This window comes from Scyliorhinus canicula, chromosome 12 (assembly GCF_902713615.1).
Source record: "Scyliorhinus canicula chromosome 12, sScyCan1.1, whole genome shotgun sequence".
NCBI lineage: Eukaryota > Metazoa > Chordata > Chondrichthyes > Carcharhiniformes > Scyliorhinidae > Scyliorhinus > Scyliorhinus canicula.
Genome location: NC_052157.1, coordinates 93,860,734 through 93,883,926, shown reverse-complemented (window position 1 = coordinate 93,883,926; position 23,193 = coordinate 93,860,734). Strand labels below are relative to the sequence as shown.

At 45.5% G+C, this 23,193-nt stretch overlaps 1 protein-coding gene across 1 annotated transcript in view; it reads right to left on the bottom strand.

The window, feature by feature from the left end:
* Positions 1-23,193, bottom strand: part of LOC119974298 (trichohyalin-like) — a 188,988-nt gene that overhangs the window by 43,617 nt on the left and 122,178 nt on the right. Inside the window, exons 16-18 of the mRNA XM_038813070.1 lie at positions 23,101-23,127; positions 7,996-8,031; positions 6,230-6,256 (exon numbers count right to left, since the gene is read on the bottom strand). Of these exons, the coding sequence (XP_038668998.1) occupies positions 6,230-6,256; positions 7,996-8,031; positions 23,101-23,127 (90 nt within the window). The remainder of the gene's footprint in view (positions 1-6,229; positions 6,257-7,995; positions 8,032-23,100; positions 23,128-23,193) is intronic.

The window sequence follows — 23,193 nt, the reverse complement described above, 5'->3', positions numbered from 1 at the left end:
ATTCCCGGCTGGGTCACTGTCTGTGTGGAGTCTGCACGTCCTCACCTGTGTGCGTGGGTTTCCTCCGGGTGCTCCGGTTTCCTCCCACAGTCCAAAGATGCGAGGGTTAGGTGGATTGGCCATGCTAAATTGCCCGTAGTGTCCTAATAAAAGTAAGGTTAAGGGGGGGGGGGGTTGTTGGGTTACAGGTATAGGGTGGGTTTGAGTAGGGTGATCATGGCTCGGCACAACATTGAGGGCCGAAGGGCCTGTTCTGTGCTGTACTGTTCTATGTTCTATGTTCTATGTCACAGATGAAGACAAGAGGAGAAATCAAAGAGTGAAGATGAAGTTGAAGAGCAATTATGAGAGACGATTTTTGATCAGAGTTCCAGCTTTAAGTCTGCTACGCTTCACAGGTTGGAGGCAGTACGACGAGGTAGTGATGAAATGCATTCCTTTCTTGTTGACAATCACAGACAATCACATTCATCAAATCTCTTATTCTTTTTATTTTGATAATGTGAGGCGATATATATTGCGTTTGCCTGGAGAGTCTACTTCTTGCATGTAATCAGAAAATTCTGCAAAACACACCCTTAGAGCTGACACTGAAAACTGAACACTGAACACTGAACACTGAAAACGTATGCCTTACGTAAAACAGATGAACTGGGATAAAATCAAATTATTGCGGATGCTGCAATCTGAATCCATATGTGAAAATGCTGGAAAATCCTGCCTGAGTTACTGAGATTGTACAGCGTTTACTCAGATGAATTGAGCTATTGGATTACTGCATTTAACTGTTATTTAATTTCGATTATGGAGATATGGTTAAAGGTGGGACAGGACTGGCAACTTAACATTCCGGGATATCATTGTTTTCGATGGGACAGAAGGGAAAGAAAACAGGTGGTGGAGTTGTGTTGCCGATTTGGGAGCATATCACATCTGTGTTGAGGGAGAACACATTGAAGGGATCGTGCCCTGAGTCATCATTGGTGCAGCTCAGGAATAAGAAAGGTATAATCACAACGTTAGTAGTACACAATAGACCTTCCATTGGCCGGCAGGGAACAGATCAACAGATGCGCAGTCAGATACTGAAAAAGTGTGGAAAAATCAGGATAGTTGGGATGGATGCCTTTAACGGCTCCATATTGACTGGGAATACCTTACAGCCAGGGGCTCGGATAGAGAGTAATTTCGTAGACGTGTCATGGTTTGTCTTTTTATACAATATGTGGACAATACAACCAGGGTGGGGATCATACTAGACTTGGTATTGGGAGAATGAGCAAGGTCCGGTAGCTGATGTTTCAGTGGGGAGCATTTTGGGCTTAGCAAACATAATCCCATAAGTTTTCGAGTATTCATGGATAAGGACAAGACTGGCCCGCTGGTGTGGGTGTTTATTTTGGCGCATTTGTAAGTAACTGGAGAACGTAGATTGGGAGCGGCTGCTTGTAGGCAAATCCACGTCTGACATGTGGGATGTTTTTGAAGGCCAGTTGATTGAAGTGCATGATAAGCATGTATGCTCAAAAATGAAAGATTGATATAGAAAGATTCTGGAAACATGTCTGAGCAGTGAAATTTTAAGCTTTGTCCAAAGGAAAAGGGAAACGTAAAATGGATCTAATAATCTCATAATTGACAAAGCACTCGAGGAGTAGAGAAAGTAGGAATTAACTTAAGTGTGGAAGTAGGAGGTCTGAAAGGAGCCATGAATTGTCTTTGTCTGTGGACATACATTATTAGAATCAAGAACGCATTTTATTCCAACTTATATTTTGAGTACTTGCAACAGAGGCATGGCTGCGTGATACACCACCTGCGTTCTTGCAGACAGGGACCAGAAATGCGCGAACCATTATCAGGAATGTAAAACTTTCATATGTGATCACGTGTTCACCATTCGATTCACTTATGCTTTTCTTCTCCAAAGATAATTCAAAACAACAGCATTCAGATACTGTAACTCTGCATCCTTAATTTTAATGCAGCCTGTCTAACTATCATTGAGCCCAGCAAGAAACACAAAACCAGCTAATGAAGTTTAGCCTTATTGTGTTAGTTCACGAAATGGTTCTATGTAGCAGACACCTGGAGATCTTTTGTACCTCCGATGTAAAGAAAGTCGAAGGGCATCACGACTATATCCACCAGTGACTCCATACAAAATGGGTTGATACGACAGATACTAAACATATGTAACGGAAGGGTGCAAATGAGCAGGTCAGGCTAATACGAAAGCCGTATGCGTATCAGGGACATATGAACCGATGCTCATAGTGTCGATACATTGCATTGGTATGGTTGGAGAAACGCCATGCATGCACAAACTGACGGAACGCTCAGGTGAAGTAAACGGCAACTTGTGTCTGCTTAAGTATCATGTCTTGCACTGAAATCGATGTTGCAATTTACAGAATGTTCACAGAATTCTGTTTAGCTCACTAGAATTTAGCTCACTGGGCTAAATCACTGGCTTTTAAAGCAGACCAAGGCAGGCCAGCAGTACGGTTCGATTCCCGTATTAGCCTCCCGGGACAGACGCCGGAATGTGGCGACTAGGGGCTTTTCACAGTAACTTCATTGAAGCCTACTCGTGACAATAAGCGATTTTCATTTCATTTTTTTTCAGAATCAAAGATCTATGGTAATTTATAGAACAAAGTGCTGGCCATATTAATCGTACGTCCTGGCTTGTGGACCGTGGCTTCTGAGTTTACGACAGCAGAAGTAATTATTTATCCACATATTCAATGTTAGGAGAGGTTCTGACTCAACCACAATTTCAGCACAATGCGGTCCAGGCACCCGCGCCCGTTCCATGAAGGTGTGTCTGAGCCGTCTCCAATTTTGCTTGAATCTACGCCCCTTGTTTATAAACCAGTGAACTAATGCAAAAGGGTGCGTTCTTATCCACCCTGTGTATGGCCCTGATAATCATATGCACTTACAAAGAACATAGAACATAGTGCAGCATAGTACAGGCCCTGGAGCCCACATAGTACAGGCCCTGGAGCCCACATGTTGTGCCGACCATTTATATTAATCTAAGATCAACGTAACCCTCAACCCTTCAATTTACTGATGTCCATGTGCTTGTCTCAGAGTCGCTTCAATGTCCCCAATACCTCTGACTCCACCACCTCTGATAATAGTGCATTCCACGCACACGCACCACTCTCTGTGTAAAGAACCTACCTCTGACATCTCACCTCTACCTTGCTCCAATCACCTTAAAATAATTTCCCCTCATGGAATACATTTCAACCCTGTGGAAAAGTCTTTGGCTGTCCAATCTATCCATGCCTCTCATAACCTTATAAACCACTATGAAGTTACCTCTCTGCCTTCTTCGCTCTAGTGACAAAAGCCATAGCCCCTCAACCATCCTTCACAAGACATGCCCTCCAGTCCAGACATAATCCTGGTAAATCTCCTCTGTACCGTCTCCAAAGCATCCACATCCTTCCTATAATAAGGCGACCAGAACTGGACACAATATTTATTGGGTAGCAGCAGGGTAGCATGGTGGTTAGCATAAATGCTTCACAGCTCCAGGGTCCCAGGTTCGATTCCCGGCTGGGTCACTGTCTGTGTGGAGTCTGCACGTCCTCCCCCTGTGTGCGTGGGTTTCCTCCGGGTGCTCCGGTTTCCTTCCACAGTCCAAAGATGTGCGGGTTAGGTGGATTGGCCATGCTAAATTGCCCGTAGTGTCCTAAAAAAGTAAGGTTAATGGGGGGGGGGGGGTTGTTGGTTTACGGGTATAGGGTGGATACGTGGGTTTGAGTAGGGTGATCATGGCTCGGCACAACATTGAGGGCCGAAGGGCCTGTTCTGTGCTGTACTGTTCTATGTTCTATATGTTCTATTCCAAGTGTGGTCTGAGTAGGGTTTTATGAAGACGCAGCAAAATCTCGCGGCTCTTAAACTCAATCCCCCTGTTAATGAAAGCCAATACATCATATGTCTTCTTCACAACCCGACCGGCCTGGGTGGCAACTTTGAGGGATCCGTACGTGGAGCCCAAGATCCCGCTTTTCCTCCACACTTCCAAGAATGCTGCCTTTAACCCTGGATCAGCATTTAAATTCGACCTTCCAAAATGGATCACTTCACATTTATCAAGGTTATACTCCATCTGCCACTTCCCAGCCCAGCTATGCAAGGTGTCAATGTCCTGTTATAGCCTGCAACAACCCACAACACAATCTCCAACTCCCCCAACCTTCGTATCATAGGCAAACTTACTAAACCACGCTTCCACTTCCTCATCCAAGCAATTCATAAAAAACACAAAGAGCACTTCTATCTGGTCACTTCTGGTCCTTCGCTAATGCAAGAATAAAAACGCCCCAGTCGATACAATCTAACCTCATCGTTCACAATATACATATGAGGACAGCACGGTGGACAGTGGTTAGCACTCCTGCCTCCCCGTCACCGAGGTCCCACGTTCGATCCTAACTGTGGGTCACTGTTCGTGGGCAGTATGCACATTCTCCCCGAGTTTACGTGGGTTTCCCCCGTACAACTCAAATGTGTTCAGGGTCTGTGGATTGGCAACGCTAAATTGTCGCTTAATTGGAAAAAATGAATTGGAACTCTACAACTCTACATTTATTTTAACAAAATGTACATATGAGAAAGCATCCAAATAGCTCCCTTCTTCACCCGCTCAATTGCGTCACATTCTCCTTTATCGTGGTGAATATACCTGCACGCACTACTCAAATTGTGGCCGAGCCAGTTCTAGCCGGACTTCCGCGATACCTTCGATAATAATGGCAAATAGCTCATATTCGAACTGAATAACACATAATTTCCCTGCCCTGCCACATTCAGGGATCTCTGGATATGGAGATCAATTTCCATCTTTTCTTCAGTATTTTGCAGGGTCCCACCATTCTTGTGTAATCCTTTGTCTTGTTACCTCTCCGAAGTGCATTTCCTCACACTGTTCCAGATCGCACTCCCTATCCCACTGACTTGAATACCTGGCCAGTTGACTGCCGTCTTACAAACGGACCTGTGACGTAAAATAATTAACACTGCAATTAAGTGTCTGTGAAAAGGCGTTAGTAGCCACACTGCGGCGACTGTTCAGGTGCATTGGGGGAGAATTAAGAATGTCCAATTCACCTGAAAAACATGTCTTTCGGGAAGAAAGCGGAGCATTTGGAGGAAATCCTCACACACGGGAGAACGTGGAGACTTTGCAGAGTTAGTGACCTGAGCCAGGAATCGAACCAGGTTTCCTGGCGCTGTGAAGCAACAGAGCTAACCACTGTGTCGCCATGCCTCCCTACGTCTATACTCCTCACTATTTACCAACTACAAATTTGCCTATCGAGGGCGAGCTTCTTTTAATAGTCACTCCATGTAAATTGCTCACAAGAAAAATACCAAGATCCGCAGCGCCAAGCCCTCCAGAGGCCACTGCAAACAGCCTTCCAGTTGCAGAAACATCTCAATAACAATAACCACTGCTTCCTCCTTCTACCAATTTGAGATATAATGTGCCAGTTTTCCGTAAATTATATACTCCCTTACATTCTTGACATGTCTGCCATAAAGCAACTATCGAAATCTTTGCTGCAGTTCACTTGGCCCATTTGAACTACATTATCCTTCTCAACACACTGTACTACTTCATCAAAAAAAATCGATTAACATTGTCAATCACGACCTTCCACTTGCAAGTAGATGATGACTGTCTCTGATTAATTGGTGTTTATCAAGGTACACTTATTCTGCCCTCAGAGTTCGTTTCTGTAACCTCCCGATCAACGAGATTAGACTCCATATAATGACCTTGCCTAGATTAGTGTAATTTAGTTCGATGAACTAATTACCCAAACACATCTTATATGTCAGGTGCGCTGCGGGTGAATTATAAATGTCCAATTCGCCTGGAAAACTTCTCTTTCTGGAAGAAAGCGGAGCATATGGAGGAAAGCCTCACATTGACGGGGATAACATATTGACTCCGCATAGACAGTGAACCGAGCCAGGAGTCAAACAGGGTTTCATAGCTCTGTGAAGCAACAGTGCTAACCACTGAAGGGCACCTACTGCATGCTTACGTCCAGGTCCGTTTGTTTTACATTTCAGAGCCAACATGAAACGGCCATTGGCTTATAAACAACCATATAATTCGTCGTATGAAAACATGCAAGTGGCAATTACAGACATGCAACGAATGTGAAATGGTTCTTTCTGTCGTTGTATTTACCGTTGTTGAACTTATCCAGTTTGTCTTCTAAATAATTTAAAGTAAAGTACGTTATCATCTGAACGTGACGCCAAAGGCTTGCGCATTTCACATGATATTAATCGTCGCATGGAATCAATCAATTCATTTTTATGCTTAATCTGTCCTCCATGTATCAGTCTTCCAGTGAGGAAGATTGGCAACCATCAATTTTTGGATCCGACGCTGAGATGCATTTCTTCCGGGACCGTCCCATGCTGGCTCAATGCCAATTACTTTTCTCAAGTGTTTTTACAATACGCAGCAAGCGCAGTTAAATCGGGAGGACACGGCCCTTTTCTGCAGCAATCGTTGTAGAATTCGGCTTATTTCAACATCCAGTGAATGGTTGTGAGTGAATGAATGTTTGTGGTAGGACGTGAGTGGATTAAAAATACATGGGCAATTGTTTGAGTGAGTAAGTGAATGAACAGTTTTATGAATGAGGTGGTGGTTCAGGAGCGCAGCTGGATGAGTGTGTGAGTGGATAGTTGTGTAGCTGGATCAGACTGACAGGTGGGTGATGGATAGCTGGTATTTTGATGACATTGCTTTCTAAATGGTGTGGTTGAAGTGGCGAAAATGGCCGTTTTATGGATGGTTGACGTAGATGAGGTAGTTCGGTGTGTTTTTGTATGAGAAGACTCAGTTGGGTAAAGGGATTGTTGGCAAGAGGTGGCTTTTGTCTCAATGGCACGTGATGGTGTAGTGATCATAATTTTCCTGTGCTGATTTGGGTGCAGTGTCGCGCTGGTAGATTCTGTCAGGTGGCTAGTTTGTTCGGCGAAAGGCGTCGTCTGATCATCTCGTGTTCTGCTTGACTGACGCAGATGTATCCGGTCGGTGGGCTGGTTATCGGGTCGAGTTTTAAGTCAGGTGGGGGAAGCATGTTTGTCTATGCTACGGGGGTGGCGGAGGGCAGCGGGGTGGGCAATGTCGAGACTGATCGGGGCAAACATTTTCATCCTCGTGTGTGGTGTAGGCTGATGATTTAGTGTGTGGATGGGTATCAGGGCTGGCTTAGCACAGGGCTAAATCGCTGGCTTTGAAATCAGACCAACGCACGGTTCAATTCCCATACCAGGCTCCCAGAACAGGCGCCAGTATGTGGCGACTCGTGGCTTTTCACTGTAACTTCGTTTGAAGCCGACTTGTGACTATAACCAATTTTCATTTCTTTTTTTTTTCAGTGGTCGAGTGGCAGTTGTTGACTCAGCCTATTGTGTTTGATCACTTTTTATCCTACAGAATATTTCCTGAATAATTCTGAAATGAAGTCGTGTGGATTTGGCCAATGGGTGGCGTCGAATCCCGCCCTCCACCGGTTTCTCAGATGAGAGGCCGCGTAGCCACCACTGCCATGAAGAACGGATTAATCATTTTCCATTCCTTGCTGCAGCATCAGAGAATCTTGTTGTGAACGAACGGAGAACCTCATCCCGAACTTAATTTAATACATTCCCCAATGAATTCAATGTGTAATTCAAGAAACACGACGTAATTACTTTGATTGTGTGCAGGATATGTTGTTACCCCGAGATGGTTTTATTCACGTGAACAACCTGGACACAATGAGGCAGAAGCACAGTGAATGCAGGTAAGAGCTGGTGGATAGCCGTCGCAAACTTAAGCTGGGACATGGCTTGCATCGAGCACAAAAACTGGCCCAGAGCAATTTGCAAAAAATGGCCTCTTCTTACATTGAAACTTGCATTAATTATTTTCACAAAAATAACATGTTTACTCACTTGCATCCTTAATTTGCAGCTTCATCTTTTCTAGTTCTGGAAGAAGAAACAATAAACTTTCATGCCTCCAATGGGGCCACATGCCAAATACCAAACATTCCTAACTTTAAGTCAAATAGATCACATCTTATAATTGCAATTAATGTTTGATTTGAGAAAATTGTTCTAATGTTGGTGATATTGTACGAATATTGTGTGGACAATGTAATGTCCTGAATGGTAATGCATCTATTTTTATTCAATTGCCGAATCAAAATTTTAAAAACTGAAATCCAAATCACGTAATTCTGTGAATGAATTAATATTGATTCTCATAACAACCGAACGACAAGCAGTCGTTAGCACCACTGCACCACAGTACCAAGGACCCGCTTCGATTACGGCCCTTGCTCTGTGTGGAGTGTGTACGTTCCCCACTTGTCAGCGTTGGTTTCCTCTCTTAGGCCGAAGGTATGCAGGTTAGTTGGAGTAGCCATGCTCTATTGCCCTTGTGACAGATGATATGCGATTATGCTGGAGCTACAGGTATACGGCGTGAGAATGATCCCAGGTGGGGTGCTCTTTCGGTGGGTTGAATGGCAACCTTGTGCACGGGAGTCATGCTATGCATTGTACGAAACCTGCTCAATATTTATTTTCGGGAAACAAACCTGACGTCCTACCTCGTCTTCCCTACATGTGATCCTAGTGGCAAATAATAATGTTTGACTCGGCGCCGTTGATGGCGAATCATCGTGAATGACTATGATTTAGTGGCCATTACTGACGCATGGTTAAAGGATGGTCACGACTGGGAGTTAAATATCCGAGGGTATCAAACTATTTGGAAGGGCAGAGTGGATGGCAAGGGAGGAGGTGTAGCTCTCTTATTTATGAATGCCATCCGGGCAACATAAAGGGATGGCATTGGTGCTATGGAGGGTAAGGTTGAATCTATTTGGGTTAAAATCAGGAACAGTAAGGCGAAAAAGTCACTGATAGGGGTAATCTATAGGCCACCAAATAGTAACATTATGGTGGCGCAGGCAATAAACAAAGAAATAACTGATGCATGTAGAAATGGGACAGCAGTTATCATGGGGGATTTTAATCTACATGTCGATTAGTTTAACCAGGTCGGTCAAGGCAGACTTGAGGAAGAGTTTATAAAATGTATCCGCGATAGTTGCCCAGAACAGTATGCAATGGAACCTACGAGGGAACAAGCGGTCCTCGATCTTGTCCTGCGTAATGCGACAGGATTGATTCATGATGTCACAGTTAGGGATCCTCTCTTAAGGAGCGATCACAATATGGTGCAAGTTAAAATGCAGATGGAGGGTGAGAAGGTAAAATCAAATACTAGTTTTGTGCATAAACAAAGGAGATTACAATGGAATGAGAGAGGAACTAGCTAAGATAGACTGGGAGCAAAGACGTTATGGTGGAACAGCTGAGGAACAGTGGAGAACCTTCCAAGCGATTTTTCACAGTGCTCAGCAAAGGTTTATACCCACGAAAAGGAAGGGCGGTAGATAGAGGGAAAAGCGACCGGGGATATCAACGGAAACAAGGGAGAGTATCAAATTGAAGGAAAACGCATACAAAGTGGCAAAGATTGGTGGGAGACTAGAGGACTGGGAAATCTTTCGGGGGCAACAGAAAGCTACTAGAAAAGCTAGAAAGAAGAGTAAGATAGATTATGAGAGTAAACTTGCTCAGAATATTAAAATAGATAGTAAAAGTTTCTACATCCAAAAAACCCCCAAAATTAGTGGCTAAGGTAAATATTTGTCCTTTAGAGGATGAGAAATGAGTTTTAATAATTGGAGATGAGGGAATGGCTGAGGAACTGAACAGATTGTTTCGCTCGGTCTTCACAGTGGAAGACACAAATAACATGCCAGTGACTGATATAAATGAGGCTATGACAGATGAGGACCTTCAGAGGATTGTTATCACTAACGAGGTAGTAATGGGCAAGCTAATAGGGCCAAAAGTAGACACGTCTCCTGGCCCTGATGGAATGCATCCCAGAGTTTCTAAAAGAGATGGCTAGTGAAATTGCAAATGCACTTGTGATAATTTACCAAAATTCACTAGACTCTGGGGTGGTCCCGGTGGATTGGAAATTCTCAAACGTGACACCACTGTTTAAAAAAGGAGGTAGGCAAAGAGTGCGTAATTATAGGGTACTAAGCTTAACTTCAGTAGTAGGGAAGATGATTGAATCTATCATCAAGGAAGAAATAGCGAGGGATCTGGATAGAAATTGTCCCATTGGACAGAGGCAGCACGGGTTCATAAAGGCCAGGTCGTGCCTAACTAATTTGGTGGAATTTTCTGAGGACATTGCCAGTTCAGTAGATAACGGGGAGCTAATGGCTGTGGTATATCTGGATTTCCAGGAAGCCTTTGACAAGCTGCCACACAAAAGGTTGCTGCATACGATAAAGATGCATGCCATTAAGGGTAAAGTAGTAGAATGGATAGAGGACTGGTTAATTAATAGAAAGCAAAGAGTGGGGATTAATAAGTGTTTCACTGGTTGTCAATCAGTAGATAGTGGTGTTCCTCAGGGATCAGTGTTCGGCCCACAATTGTTCACAATTCACATAGATGATTTGAGGTTGTGGACCAAGGGCAATGTGTCCAAGTTTGCAGATGACACTCAGATGAGTGGTAAAGCGAATGGTGCAGAGATTACTGGAAGTGTGCAGAGGGATTTGGATAGGTTAAGTGAATGAGCTAGGGTCTGGCAGATGGAATACAGTGCTGACAAATGTGAGGTTATCCATTTCGGTTTGAATAACAGCCAACGGGATTATTATTAAATGATAAAATGTTAAAGCATGCTGCTGTACAGAAAGACCTGGGTGTGCTAGTGCAGGAGTCACCGAAAGTTGGTTTACAGGTGCAACAGGTGATTAAGAAGGCGAATGTCCTTCGTTGCAGGAGGGATGTAGTTTAAGACGAGGGAGTTTATGCTGCAATTGTATAAGGTGTTAGTGAGGTCACACCTGGAGTATTGTGTTCAGTTTTGTTCTCCTTACATGCGAAACGATGTACTGGCACTGGCGGGTGTGCAGAGAAGAGTCACGAGGTTAATCCCAGATCTGAAAGGGTTGGATTACGAGGAGAGGTTGCGTAGATTGGGACAGTACTCGTTGGACTTTAGAAGGATGAGGGGGATCTTATAGAAACATATAAAATTATGAAGGGAATAGATAGGATAGATGCGGGCAGGTTGTTTCCACAGGCGAGTGAAAGCAGAACTAGGGGGTATAGACTCAAAATAAGGAGAAGTAGATTTAGGATTGCGTTTAGTAGAAACCTCTTTTCCCAAAGGGTTGTGAATCTATGGAATGCCTTGCCCAGTGAAGCAGTAGAGGCTCCTTCATTAAATGTTTTTAATATAAAGATAGATAGTTTTTTGAAGAATAAAGGGATTGAGGGTTATCGACATCGGTCCGGAAAGTGGAGCTGAGTCCACAAAACATAAGCTGTGCTTTCATTGAATGGATGAGCAGGCTCGAGGGGCCAGATGGCCTACTCCTGCTCCTAGTTCTTATGTTCTTATGTTTTCAACGAAAATAAGAAATTAGCACCAAAGGCGGTTTTCCCGCTGATGGGCAGACAACATAAAATAATCCACATAGCTTCCAAAGAACAATATTCAATAATTGTACTGATAGTTCCGCATTTGTCAGTCGATAAACGATAATATAACTGAGATACCCAGATAAGAAAAGTTGTGTACAAAATGGTACAGATAATATCGGCTAACTTTCACCTGGGATGAATGACTTGAACACACCAAAAACTGTCATTATTCGAAATATATTCAGAGCTTTTTTTTAATTAACATTTTAATTTTATGCTGGATTACAGGATGGCAGAATATTTCGGACTGTACCTCACGGCGTCGAGGAGCAGGTTTCGATCCCTGCTCTAGGTCATTGTCCGATGTGCAGTTTGCACATTCTCCCCGTGCCTGCTCGGGTCTCACCCCCATAACTCACAGATGCAGGGCAAGCGGATGGGTCACGCACAATTTCCCCTTAATAGGAAGAAAATGATTGGGTACTTTCAGTTTCATGTTGTTGCGCGAATTAATGGTCCAATATGGAACTGCATTCGGACGCATTTAGGAATTCCGGGATGCTTCCAGAACAAGAGCATATGCTGATAATTAGATAACGGATGGGATTCTCTGGTTCCCGGGCCGAGTCGTTTTGGGCCGTGTGTCATTCGCTGGCGACGGGATTCTGTTCATCTTGAGATTGACATTGGAAGTTTCCACTTACTCCACCCCCCAACCCACGCCGCCGTGAAACACGCTAGCGGGAACGGGCAGCCTGCGGAAAGTTCGATCGGACCACAGGAGAATTCCACGAAATATTCAGCAGATCGCTCACCAATTTCGGATCATGAGCAGCTGCTGGATAAATTGTGGTCTTCCTTCAAAGTGAAGGGTTTCGTGACTGGGCGGTATATTATCCGAATACTTCGTAGCTAAGCACATGGAGGGCAGAGAGAGGAGACGTAATTGCTTGACAATCAATACGAACAGAACTATTAGAGCTGCATGCTGACTGCATCATGCCCTGCAATGCGAATTAGTTTCAGAACACGGGAGGAAACGATCATTTCTCTGAGAAAGTTCTCAGAAGTCCGAAATCAGCTGTATGTCTGGTTGCAGGGATATTAGGAAAACACTCATTGCAGTCGAACCTTGGCCAGAATTCGCTGGTTGTTGATATCGGCTTTTTGTGATGAAAGATCACTCGCTCGAGTTTAACGACTGCGTTGGGTGGCGTCAATAGGAATGTCATTGACAAGCTGCGTGACAGTGAACATTACCACCAAATACGACGGCTCAATATTCGTTGTCCTCGCTGGCAATGGGGCGAAATCTGGCGGCAGATTCCAGCCAGCTGTTTAGGATATCGAGCACCACACTTCGGGGTACAGCATGGCTTGCAACAGACGAGGACAGTAGTCATGTTAACATTCGCTTTTAACAGCAAACACATATTGAGTGATGAATTGCTTCAAGCGGGTATTCCGTGTTGGGCCGCAGGAGGAAAAGAGAAGGCAGCAGGATCTCTGAGGCATTGATCTCTCGGTACAATTATTCACTCGGAACAGTGATGAGAATGTGAGGAGGACATTCGTAGCGGGACATTCTGCAGGAGCGAGGGCAATTGATTCCTGTAACGTTGGGCAGGATCCCCCTGTCCGCCAGTCGCTTGTTTCCCGGCTACGGACTGATCGCACGCGGTTAGATTTATCTTCCCATCGTGTGCAGCTCAAATTTTGGCTTTAAGTTTCCGTTCATTGCGATGGAGATTTCTTGAAGGGAGCATACCTGGGCCCACGGATGTGCCGGGGACGTAGGGAGGCTAATATGAGAAATGCCATTTCCAAACAGCTGGAAGAGTCAATCCCGAAGCAATTGAATGGTAAGCCATCGGGATATAATGGGAGACAGTGGAAACCAAGGGCAGAAGTCTCCGTTGCCGACGCCGAAATCGGGGATTGGGATTGGGCGGATAACCGGTCCCAACGCCGAAATCACGGCAAGCGCCGACGTCATGCAAAATCACCACGCTCCAGCACCTCGACAGTGGCAGCAATGCGTTCCGGAAGTTGCGTACAGTAGACACCATTTGCATAATATTAGCGGACCCAACCCGGTAGTTTCGGGTGCCCTCGATTCTCCGCCTCTAATTTACTGACGTCCCGACCGCGTGGTCTACTTGTGCTTTACAAAATCGTAAATCCGGCGTGGCTGATGCTGAAGAGTGGTGAGGGCACAGAGATGTGTCCAATAGTTTGCTGACAGTCGTGCCGCTGGCCGGGGTGATTCTGCCGGGGCCGGTGGAATAGTGGGTGGACAACTAGGGCTGAGGCCCGGAGAATAGTGAGAGGGGCCCACTAGGACCTCGGGCCGGAGTAGTAGTTTCGGACAAGCTGGCTCTTCAAGTGTATGGGGACACTCCAGCGCATCCGGTGCCACCTTGTTGGCTGGGAAGAGTGTGTGAGGGGATTAGGATGTGTAGTACTCCCATGATTACACCATGGTTACAGAAACCCTTGAAATCTGTATAAAACCTGAATATCGATCCAAACCGAGCGACCATGTCCCTTTACACCAAGAAACATCGTGCTGGATTTTCCGATTTTCTGGCTATGTCCGGAGTTTTGTCGAGTATGACGACGAAAATGACGGCGGCGCCCCCGCAATGATGGTCCGCCCGTTTAGCAGTCACGCCAACTAAAACCCTTGGCCATCCGCGGAGACCATTCTGTAGATACAGGCCGTAGCAGCCATGTGTGGTTGATTAAACCACAGACCACAATTGATTCACACTGTGGGGAAGTCGACCCATCTTGGGCGGGGCATCGCGGGGGACGGGGCCTTCAGGTGATGTCCGGAGTCTATCCCAACGCCGTGTGGTGTGCCTCAGATGTCACCATTTTGGAGGGAGTGGAGCTTCGGAAAACAGGTGTCGCCCTTAATTTTGGAATAAAAAGGGATTCTCCGCCCAATCGCCGAATGTGTAATTCCGGCTGCGACAATCGGAAAATTCAGCCCAACTTCTCAGCATCCCGATTATTAATTGCAGGCCCGGCGAATCTCATACCGATTGTCATTGGAATCGATTGTGTTTCGCAGAGCATCGGTGCTAGCCCCTCAACGGTAGTGGAATCGGGCTAGGTGCGACGGTGGTCTTCCTGTCTTTAAAGTCCATGGATTCTGCATTAGCGTCAAAACCTATTCACAGAATCGTTGAATCCCACGCTAACTTTTTATTAACCTGCGCAAAGCACCACAAAACAAGCTGCCAGCTGTGCGCTGCCTGCGGGAAACGTGACAAAATTCCGGCTGTAGTCTCTTGCTGACAGGACATGGTTGGTCGTCTTCGAATTGTTGAGGTTTCAAATTGCAAATTGCAAGGGTTATTATAACTATGGAGCCCAGAAAGCAGCGGGAGTTCAGAGACAGAGAGCCCAGAAAGCGGCGGGAGTTCAGAGACAGAGAGAGCCCAGAAAGCAGCGGGAGTTCAGAGACAGAGAGCCCAGAAAGCAGCGGGAGTTCAGAGACAGAGAGCCCAGAAAGCGGCGGGAGTTCAGAGACAGAGAGCCCAGAAAGCGGCGGGAGTTCAGAGACAGAGGGAGCACATAAAGCAGCGGGAGTTCAGAGACATAGGGAGCCCATAAAGCAGCGGGAGTTCAGAGACAGAGGGAGCCCAGAAAGCGGCGGGAGTTCAGAGACAGAGGGAGCCCATAAAGCTGCGGGGGTTCAGAGACAGAGAGCCCAGAAAGCAGCGGGAGTTCAGAGACAGAGAGCCCAGAAAGCAGCGGTAGTTCAGAGACAGAGGGAGCCCAGAAAGCAGCGGGAGTTCAGAGACCGAGGGAGCCCATAAAGCAGCGGGAGTTCAGAGACAGAGGGAGCCCAGAAAGCGGCGGGAGTTCAGAGACAGAGGGAGCCCATAAAGCAGCGGGGGTTCAGAGACAGAGAGCCCCGAAAGCGGCAGGAGTTCAGAGACAGAGGTAGCCCAGAAAGCGGCGGGAGTTCAGAGACAGAGGGAGCCCAGAAAGCAGCGGGAGTTCAGAGACAGAGGGAGCCCATAAAGCAGCGGGAGTTCAGAAGGACATAGGATAAAAGAGCGCGAGGAGAGCGGCAGTGAGTCAGTGAAAGAGCGCGAGGGGACACATTGAGAGCGGCGGGGTGCCAGTAGAAGCAAACATAATATAAGGCGGGAACCGGAACTACGACCCACGGACTTCTGGGAAGGATTTTCTCCAAGCCAATAAATTCTGTTGGAGAGGATACCCGAGACACTATACCTGTGGTGTCTCCCACCCGCCCTCCTCCTCTAACCTAATAATAAGACCCATTGGTGTGAGCAGGTAAGTGCTATATTATATTATTATTTTTTATTTGTTTTATATTTGTTTACCAGAACTTGGTTGAAATTAAGTGGGATGGCAGGGAAGATAGGGCAATGTTCCTCCTGCAGGTGAGGGATGCCGTTAGTGTCCCTGCTGATTTTACCTGCAGGAAGGTCTCACGGTAGCATGGTGGTTAGCATCAATGCTTCACAGCTCCAGGGTCCCAGGTTCGATTCCCGGCTGGGTCACTGTCTGTGTGGAGTCTGCACGTCCTCCCTGTGTGTGCGTGGGTTTCCTCCGGGTGCTCCGGTTTCCTCCCACAGTCCAAAGATGTGCGGGTTAGGTGGATTGGCCATGCTAAATTGCCAGTAGTGTAAGGTTAATGGGGGGATTGTTGGGTTACGGGTATACGGGTTACGTGGGTTTAAGTGGGGTGATCATTTCTCGGCACAACATCGAGGGCCGAAGGGCCTGTTCTGTGCTGTACTGTTCTATGTTCTATGAAGAGCAGCCAGCTCCAGCTCCTACAAGACCGAGTTATGGTACTGGAGCTGGACTTGGATGAACTTCGGATCATTCGGGAGGCAGAGGTGGCCATAGATAGGAGCTTCAGGGAAGTAGTTACACCAAAGACTGGAGATAGATGGGTAACTGTAAGGGGGTCTCTGAAGACGCAGTCAGTGCAGGGACCCCCTGCGGTCGTTCCCCTGAGTAACAAGTATACCGTTTTGGATACTTGTGGGGGGACGACTTACCAGGGGTAAGCCATGGGGTGCCGGACTCTAGCCTGTTGCTCAGAAGGGAAGGGGGAGATGAGCAGAGCATTAGTAATTGGGGACTCAATAGTCAGGGGCACAGATAGGAGATTTTGTGGGAGCGAGAGAGACTCACGTTTGGTATGTTGCCTCCCAGGTGCAAGGGTAAGTGATGTCTCGGATCGTGTTTTTCGGGTCCTTAAGGGGAGGGGGAGCAGCCCCAAGTCGTAGTCCACATTGACACTAACGACATAGGTAGGAAAGGGGACAACGATGTCAGGCAGGCCTTTAGGGAGCTAGGATGGAAGCTCAGAGCGAGAACAAACAGAGTTGTTATCTCTGGGTTGTTGCCCGTGCCACGTGATAGTGAGACGAGAAATAGGGAGAGAGAGCAATTAAACACTTGGCTACAGGGATGGTGCAGGCGGGAGGGATTCAGATTTCTGGATAACTGGGGCTCTTTCTGGGGAAGGTGGGGCCGCTATAGACAGGATGGTCTACATCTGAACCTAAGGGGCACCAATATCCTGGGGGGGAGATTTGTTAGTGCTCTTTGGGGGTGGTTTAAACTAATTCAGCAGGGGCATGGGAACCTAGATTGTAGTTTTGGGGTGCGAGAGATTGAGAGTAGAGAGGTCAGGAGCACAGATTTGACTTCGCAGGAGGGCGGCAGTGTTCAGGTCGGTGGTTTGTAGTGTGTCTATTTCAATGCCAGGAGTATACGAAATAAGGTAGGGGAACTGGCAGCATGGGTTGGTCCCTGGAACTTCGATGTTGTGGCCATTTCAGAGACATGGATAGAGCAGGGACAGGAATTGCTTTTGCATGTTCCGGGGTTTAGGTGCTTTAGTAAGGTCAGAGAAGGGGGCAAAAGAGGGGGAGGTGTGGCGCTGCTAGTCAAGGACAGTATTACGGTGGCAGAAAGGGTGCAAGATGGGGACTCTTCTTCCGAGGTAGTATGGGCTGAGGTTAGAAACAGGAAAAGAGAGGTCACACTGCTGGGAGTTTTTTATAGGCCACCTAATAGTTCTAGAGATGTAGAGGAAAGGATGGCGAATATGATTCTGGAAAAGAGCGAAAGTAACAGGGTAGTTGTTATGGGAGACTTTAACTTTCCTAATATTGACTGGAAAATATATAGTTCGAGTACATTGGATGGGTCGTTCTTTGTACAATGTGTGCAGGAGGGTTTTCTGACACAATATGTTGACAGGCCAACAAGAGGTGAGGCCACTTTGGATTTGGTTTTCAGTAATGAACCAGGCCAGGTGTTAGATCTGGAGGTAGGTGAACATTTTGGAGACAGTGACCACAATTCGGTTACCTTTACATTAGTGATGGAAAGGGATAAGTATACCTCGCAGGGCAAGAGTTATAGCTGGGGGAAGGGCAATGATGATGCCATTCGACATGACTTAGGATGTGTAGGTTGGAGAAGTAGGCTGCAAGGGTTGGGGGGTTAGGTACTTTTTGGCGCAGCCATTTGGGCGCGGCCGTTTTGGCGCGGCCGTTTTGGCGCCAACCCGTTTTGGCGCCGGCTGTTTTGGCGCCGGACGTTTTGGCGCCAAAATAACATTTCTTTATTATTAGCCTCAGGTGAGTTGGCTGGTGTGGGTGCGTTAAGTTGGGTGCTGGTGCGTTCTATCACCATCTGTTTATATATTGGCGTTATATATTGGCATTATTGACGTTTTGGCACCAAAATAACATTTCTTTATTTGTGAATTAGCATCAGTTGAGTTGGCTGGTGCGGGTGCGTTGAGTTGGGTGCTGGCGCGTTCTATCACCATCTGTTTATATATTGGCGTGATATATTGGCATTATTGACGTTTTGGCACCAAAATAACATTTCTTTATTTGTGAATTAGCCTCAGTTGAGTTGGCTGCTGGTACGGGTGCGTTGAGTTGGGTGCTGGTGCGTTCTATCACCATCTTTTTATATATTTTGTAACTAAACCAATTCGCATACCCATATGATGGCTGAGGCAGTATCAACGAAACGTGGTAAAGAAAAATTTGTTCATAACGGATTCCTTTACGTCTTTGGCAAAACAAGCAAAGGTGACAGCGAAGTGAAATGTTGGCGTTGTGAGCAAAAAAACCGGTGCAAAGCACGTCACCATACTAAAGCTGCAAACGTGGTGAGGCAGCTGAACAGCCATTCGCATGATGCTTCTGCTGCACAAGTAGAGGTTGCACTCGTGAAAACTAAAATAAAAAAGAGAGCACAGGAAACCCTTGAGGCACCGACTGTAGTTGTTAATGAATGTTTGACAGACATATCCCAAGCTAGTCTACCAGCCATTCCTAATATATCTGCTTTGAGGAGAATGATAAGCAGAAAGCGTAATTATGTATTGAACGCCCCCACCAATCCAAGTGATTTACAACAATTGATTGTGCCAGAATGCTACAGGATATATGTCCCTCAACCAGGAGTGGAAGAAAATTTTTTACTTTGTGATAGCGGACCAGGTCACGACCGGATATTAATCTTCGGAAGACAGAGCTGGCTACAGCACTTATTGACATCTGATCTGTAGTTTGCAGATGGCACATTCAGTATTGCTCCCAGCCTCTTTTCTCACATATATGTAATTATGGTTAAAAAAAACACGGAGGAGTTACTCCTACGGTTTATGCTCTTTTGCCCAACAAGCAACACACCACATATACGAGAATGTTCGCATTATTGAAAGAAATCGAACCCAACTTGAAACCCAGTTCAATCGTCTGTGATTATGAACAAGCTGCGCACAGTGCTATGAAAGACATATTCCCTGATGTTCAAATAAAAGGATGTTTTTTTCATTTAGCTAAAAATATACAAAAACATCTAGCTAGTATGGGGTTCCGTAGTTTGTATAACACTGATCCAGGTTTCGCGTTAACAGCTAAAATGATTATTGCCATTGCCTTCGTCCCTTTGAACAAAATCGATGAATATCTGGATGCTTTAGCGACCCAACTGCCGCAAGAACTTCAAGATTTACTGAACTGGTTTGAAGATACATATGTTGGTCGTCTGAACAGACGAGGAAATGGTAGGCGAACACCTTTATTTCGCCCTGAGATTTGGAACCTTTATCAGAGAACATTAAACGGGGAAGACCGCACAAACAATAATGCGGAGGCAGCCCACCGTCGATTGAAATATGAACTTGGCATGCATCATCCCACCATATGGAAACTAATTGATGGCCTGCGTAAAGTACAGAAAGGTAGAGATGCATATTATGAAAGGTTACTAGCCGGCCATGAACCGCCACAAAAACTAAAAAAGTATAGAGATGCAGATAAAAGAATACATGAAACTGTTCTTAAATTTGAAACATGGATGCTATCGAGTACTTGAGGAGCCTTGCTCATAATTACCAAATGAACTAAACTAAAGGTTTTTTAACTTTAGTTTTTAACTAAATGAACTAATTTAAGGTTTTTAACTAAATGAACTAATTTAAGGTTTTTAACTAAATGAACTAATTTAAGGTTTTTATTTTAATATTTGAAAAGTTGAGTACTTGAGGAGCCTTGCTCATAATCACCAAATGAACTAAACTAAATGAACTAATTTAAGGTTTTCTGTCGTCTGCGCCCAAACGGCCGCGCCAAATTGGCTGCGCCCAATTGTCCCATGGCGCCCAAACGGCTGCGTCCAAACGGCCGCGCCAAAACGGCCGCGCCCAATTGTCCCATCCCCGGGTTGGGAACACTGTATATGTGGAGCTTGGTCAAGGAACAGCTATTGCGTGTTCTTGATCAGTACGTACCAGTCAGACAGGGAGGAAAGGGTAGAGCGAGGGAACCGTGGTTTACCAAGGAAGTGGAATCTCTTGTTAAGAGGAAAAAGGAGGCCTATGTGAAGATGAGGCGTGAAGTCTCAGTTGGGGCGCTTGATAGTTACAGGGAAGCGAGGAAGGATCTAAAGAGAGAGCTAAGACGAGCAAGGAGGGGACATGAGAAGTCTTTGGCAGGTAGGATCAAGGCAAACCCAAAAGCTTTCTATAGGTATGTCAGGAATCAAAGAATGACCAGAGTAAGAGTAGGGCCAGTCAAGGACAGCGGTGGGAAGTTGTGTGTGGAGGCTGAGGAGATAAGCAAGATACTAAATGAATACTTTTAGTCAGTATTCACTCAGGAAAAAGATAATATTGTGGAGGAGAATGCTGAGACCCAGGCTATTAGAATAGATGGCATTGAGTTGCGTAGGGTAGAAGTGTTGGCAATTCTGGACAAGGTGAAAATAGATAAGTCCCCGGGGCCTGATGGGATTTATCCTAGGATTCTCTGGGAAGCCAGGGAAGAGATTGCTGAGCCTTTGGCTTTGATTTTTAGGTCATCATTGACTACAGGAATAGTGCCAGAGGACTGGAGGATAGCAAATGTGGTCCCTTTGTTCAAGAAGGGAAGTAGAGATAACCCCGGTAACTATAGGCCGATGAGCCTAACATCTGTGGTGGGTAAAGTCTTGGAGAGGATTATAAAAGATACGATTTATAATCATCTAGATAGGAATAATATGATTAGGGACAGTCAGCATGGTTTTGTGAAGGGTAGGTCATGCGTCACAAACCTTATCGAGTTCTTTGAGAAGGTGACTGAACAGGTGGACGAGGGTAAAGCAGTTGATGTGGTGTATATGGATTTCAGTAAAGCGTTTGATAAGGTTCCCCACGGTCGGCTATTGCAGAAAATACGGAGGCTGGGGATTGAGGGTGATTTAGAGATGTGGATCAGAAATTGGCTAGTTGAAACAAGACAGAGAGTGGTGGTTGATGGGAAATATTCAGAATGGAGTTCAGTTACGAGTGGCGTACCACAAGGATCTGTTCCGGGGCCGTTGCTATTTGTCATTTTTATAAATGACCTAGAGGAGGGCGCAAAAGGATGGGTAAGTTAATTTGCAGACGACACTAAAGTCGGTTGAGTTGTAGACAGTGCGGAAGGATGTTGCAGGTTACAGAGGGACATAGATAAGCTGCAGAGCTGGGCTGAGAGGTGGCAAATGGGGTTTAATGTGGAGAAGTGTGAGGTGATTCAGTTTGGAAAGATTAACAGGAATAACGAATATTTGGCTCATGGTAAAATTCTTGGTATTGTGGATGAGCAGAGGGATCTCGGTGTCCATGTACATATATCACTGAAAGATGCCACCCAGGTTGATAGGGTTGTGAAGAAGGCCTATGGTGTGATGGCCTTTATTGGTAGAGGGATTGAGTTCCGGAGCCATGAGGTCATGTTGCAGTTGTACAAAACTCTAGTACGGCCGCATTTGGAGTATTGCGTACAGTTCTGGTCGCCTCATTATAGGAAGGGCGTGGGAGCTTTGGAACGGGTGCAGAGGAGATTTACCAGGATGTTGCCTGGTATGGAGGGAACATCTTGTGAGGTCAGGCTGATGGACTTGAGGTTGTTTTCGTTGAGAGTATTAGAACTGTTGGAATGGAACCGTCCCAGAGGCACATACAATGAATTGCATCTCGGAAAGGCCTCAATTAATTATCAAAATCAAAGCAGTGCGAGATAAAATGCATAAGGAGGATAGTTTCTGATGACGTTCAGGCGAATGTCCTCTCTATTATTTTCGGGACACTGGGGAATTGTAATAATTTTACCTCTGGTTTGGAGAATAATGCGGGGCAAGTCCATCAAGTGACAAACGGAGCGCAGTTGGACGACTAAATCATAGAATTATAGTGTTTGCCTTTGTTAAAAAATGGAGATAACGGAACAAACACTGTAATTATTCTACTCGTTGCCCAGTCGTGTGCTTCTGTGCCGGCTATCGTTCGTTTGTGACGGGATTCTACAAACTTGCTGCTTGTCATTTGGAATGAAACCACCCCACGCTCCCTCGAAACTGGCTGATGTGGATGCGGTGCCAGTGGAAAAATTGATTCCGATGACCGGACTGAACTTTCCAATTCTGCTTTATAAAAAAAATGTTTTGAGGCATTGTGCGCGCTTGTGCCTTTGTGGAGAAAATATTTTTGAGAATGAATCTAGACATGATTGGCATACTGCAGTAGCTCTGAATGTCCTTATTGAAAAAAGGAAGTTTCACTAAATGATTGATAGACGTTGTCCATATTACGGGTGTGGTAAATATCAGTTGGCTCGTAATTGCTGCGATTGACAGAAGTATTGGATTTCAAAGGCATCGATCGCATGCGACTGGCAAAAGAAGCAACTGCGACAAAAGGACAGTCCTTCACGAGACCACCATTGTTTTGGACCTGGAAGGATTTGTTTGTGAGCAACGTGAGCAGATTCTCTTATGTGAGACTATAAATTTAAAAAATGAATGGCCTGATGTTTTGTTTTTTTTCAGTGGAAGAACAATTGTGTACTGAGGTTGTGGCAGAATCTTATGCGTGCAAAGAAAATCATCTTGACTTAGCGCAGTTTCCTCAGAATAGTTCAGCCACTAGTTTATTCCGCATCTGGTACATGATGGGAATTAATGTACCTATAGATTTCTCAAGGAGCAGTCGGTCTGTAACACAAGGAAGTAAAGATTAATTAATTAGTTGAACTTGTCTTAATCTCTGTTTAAATACAA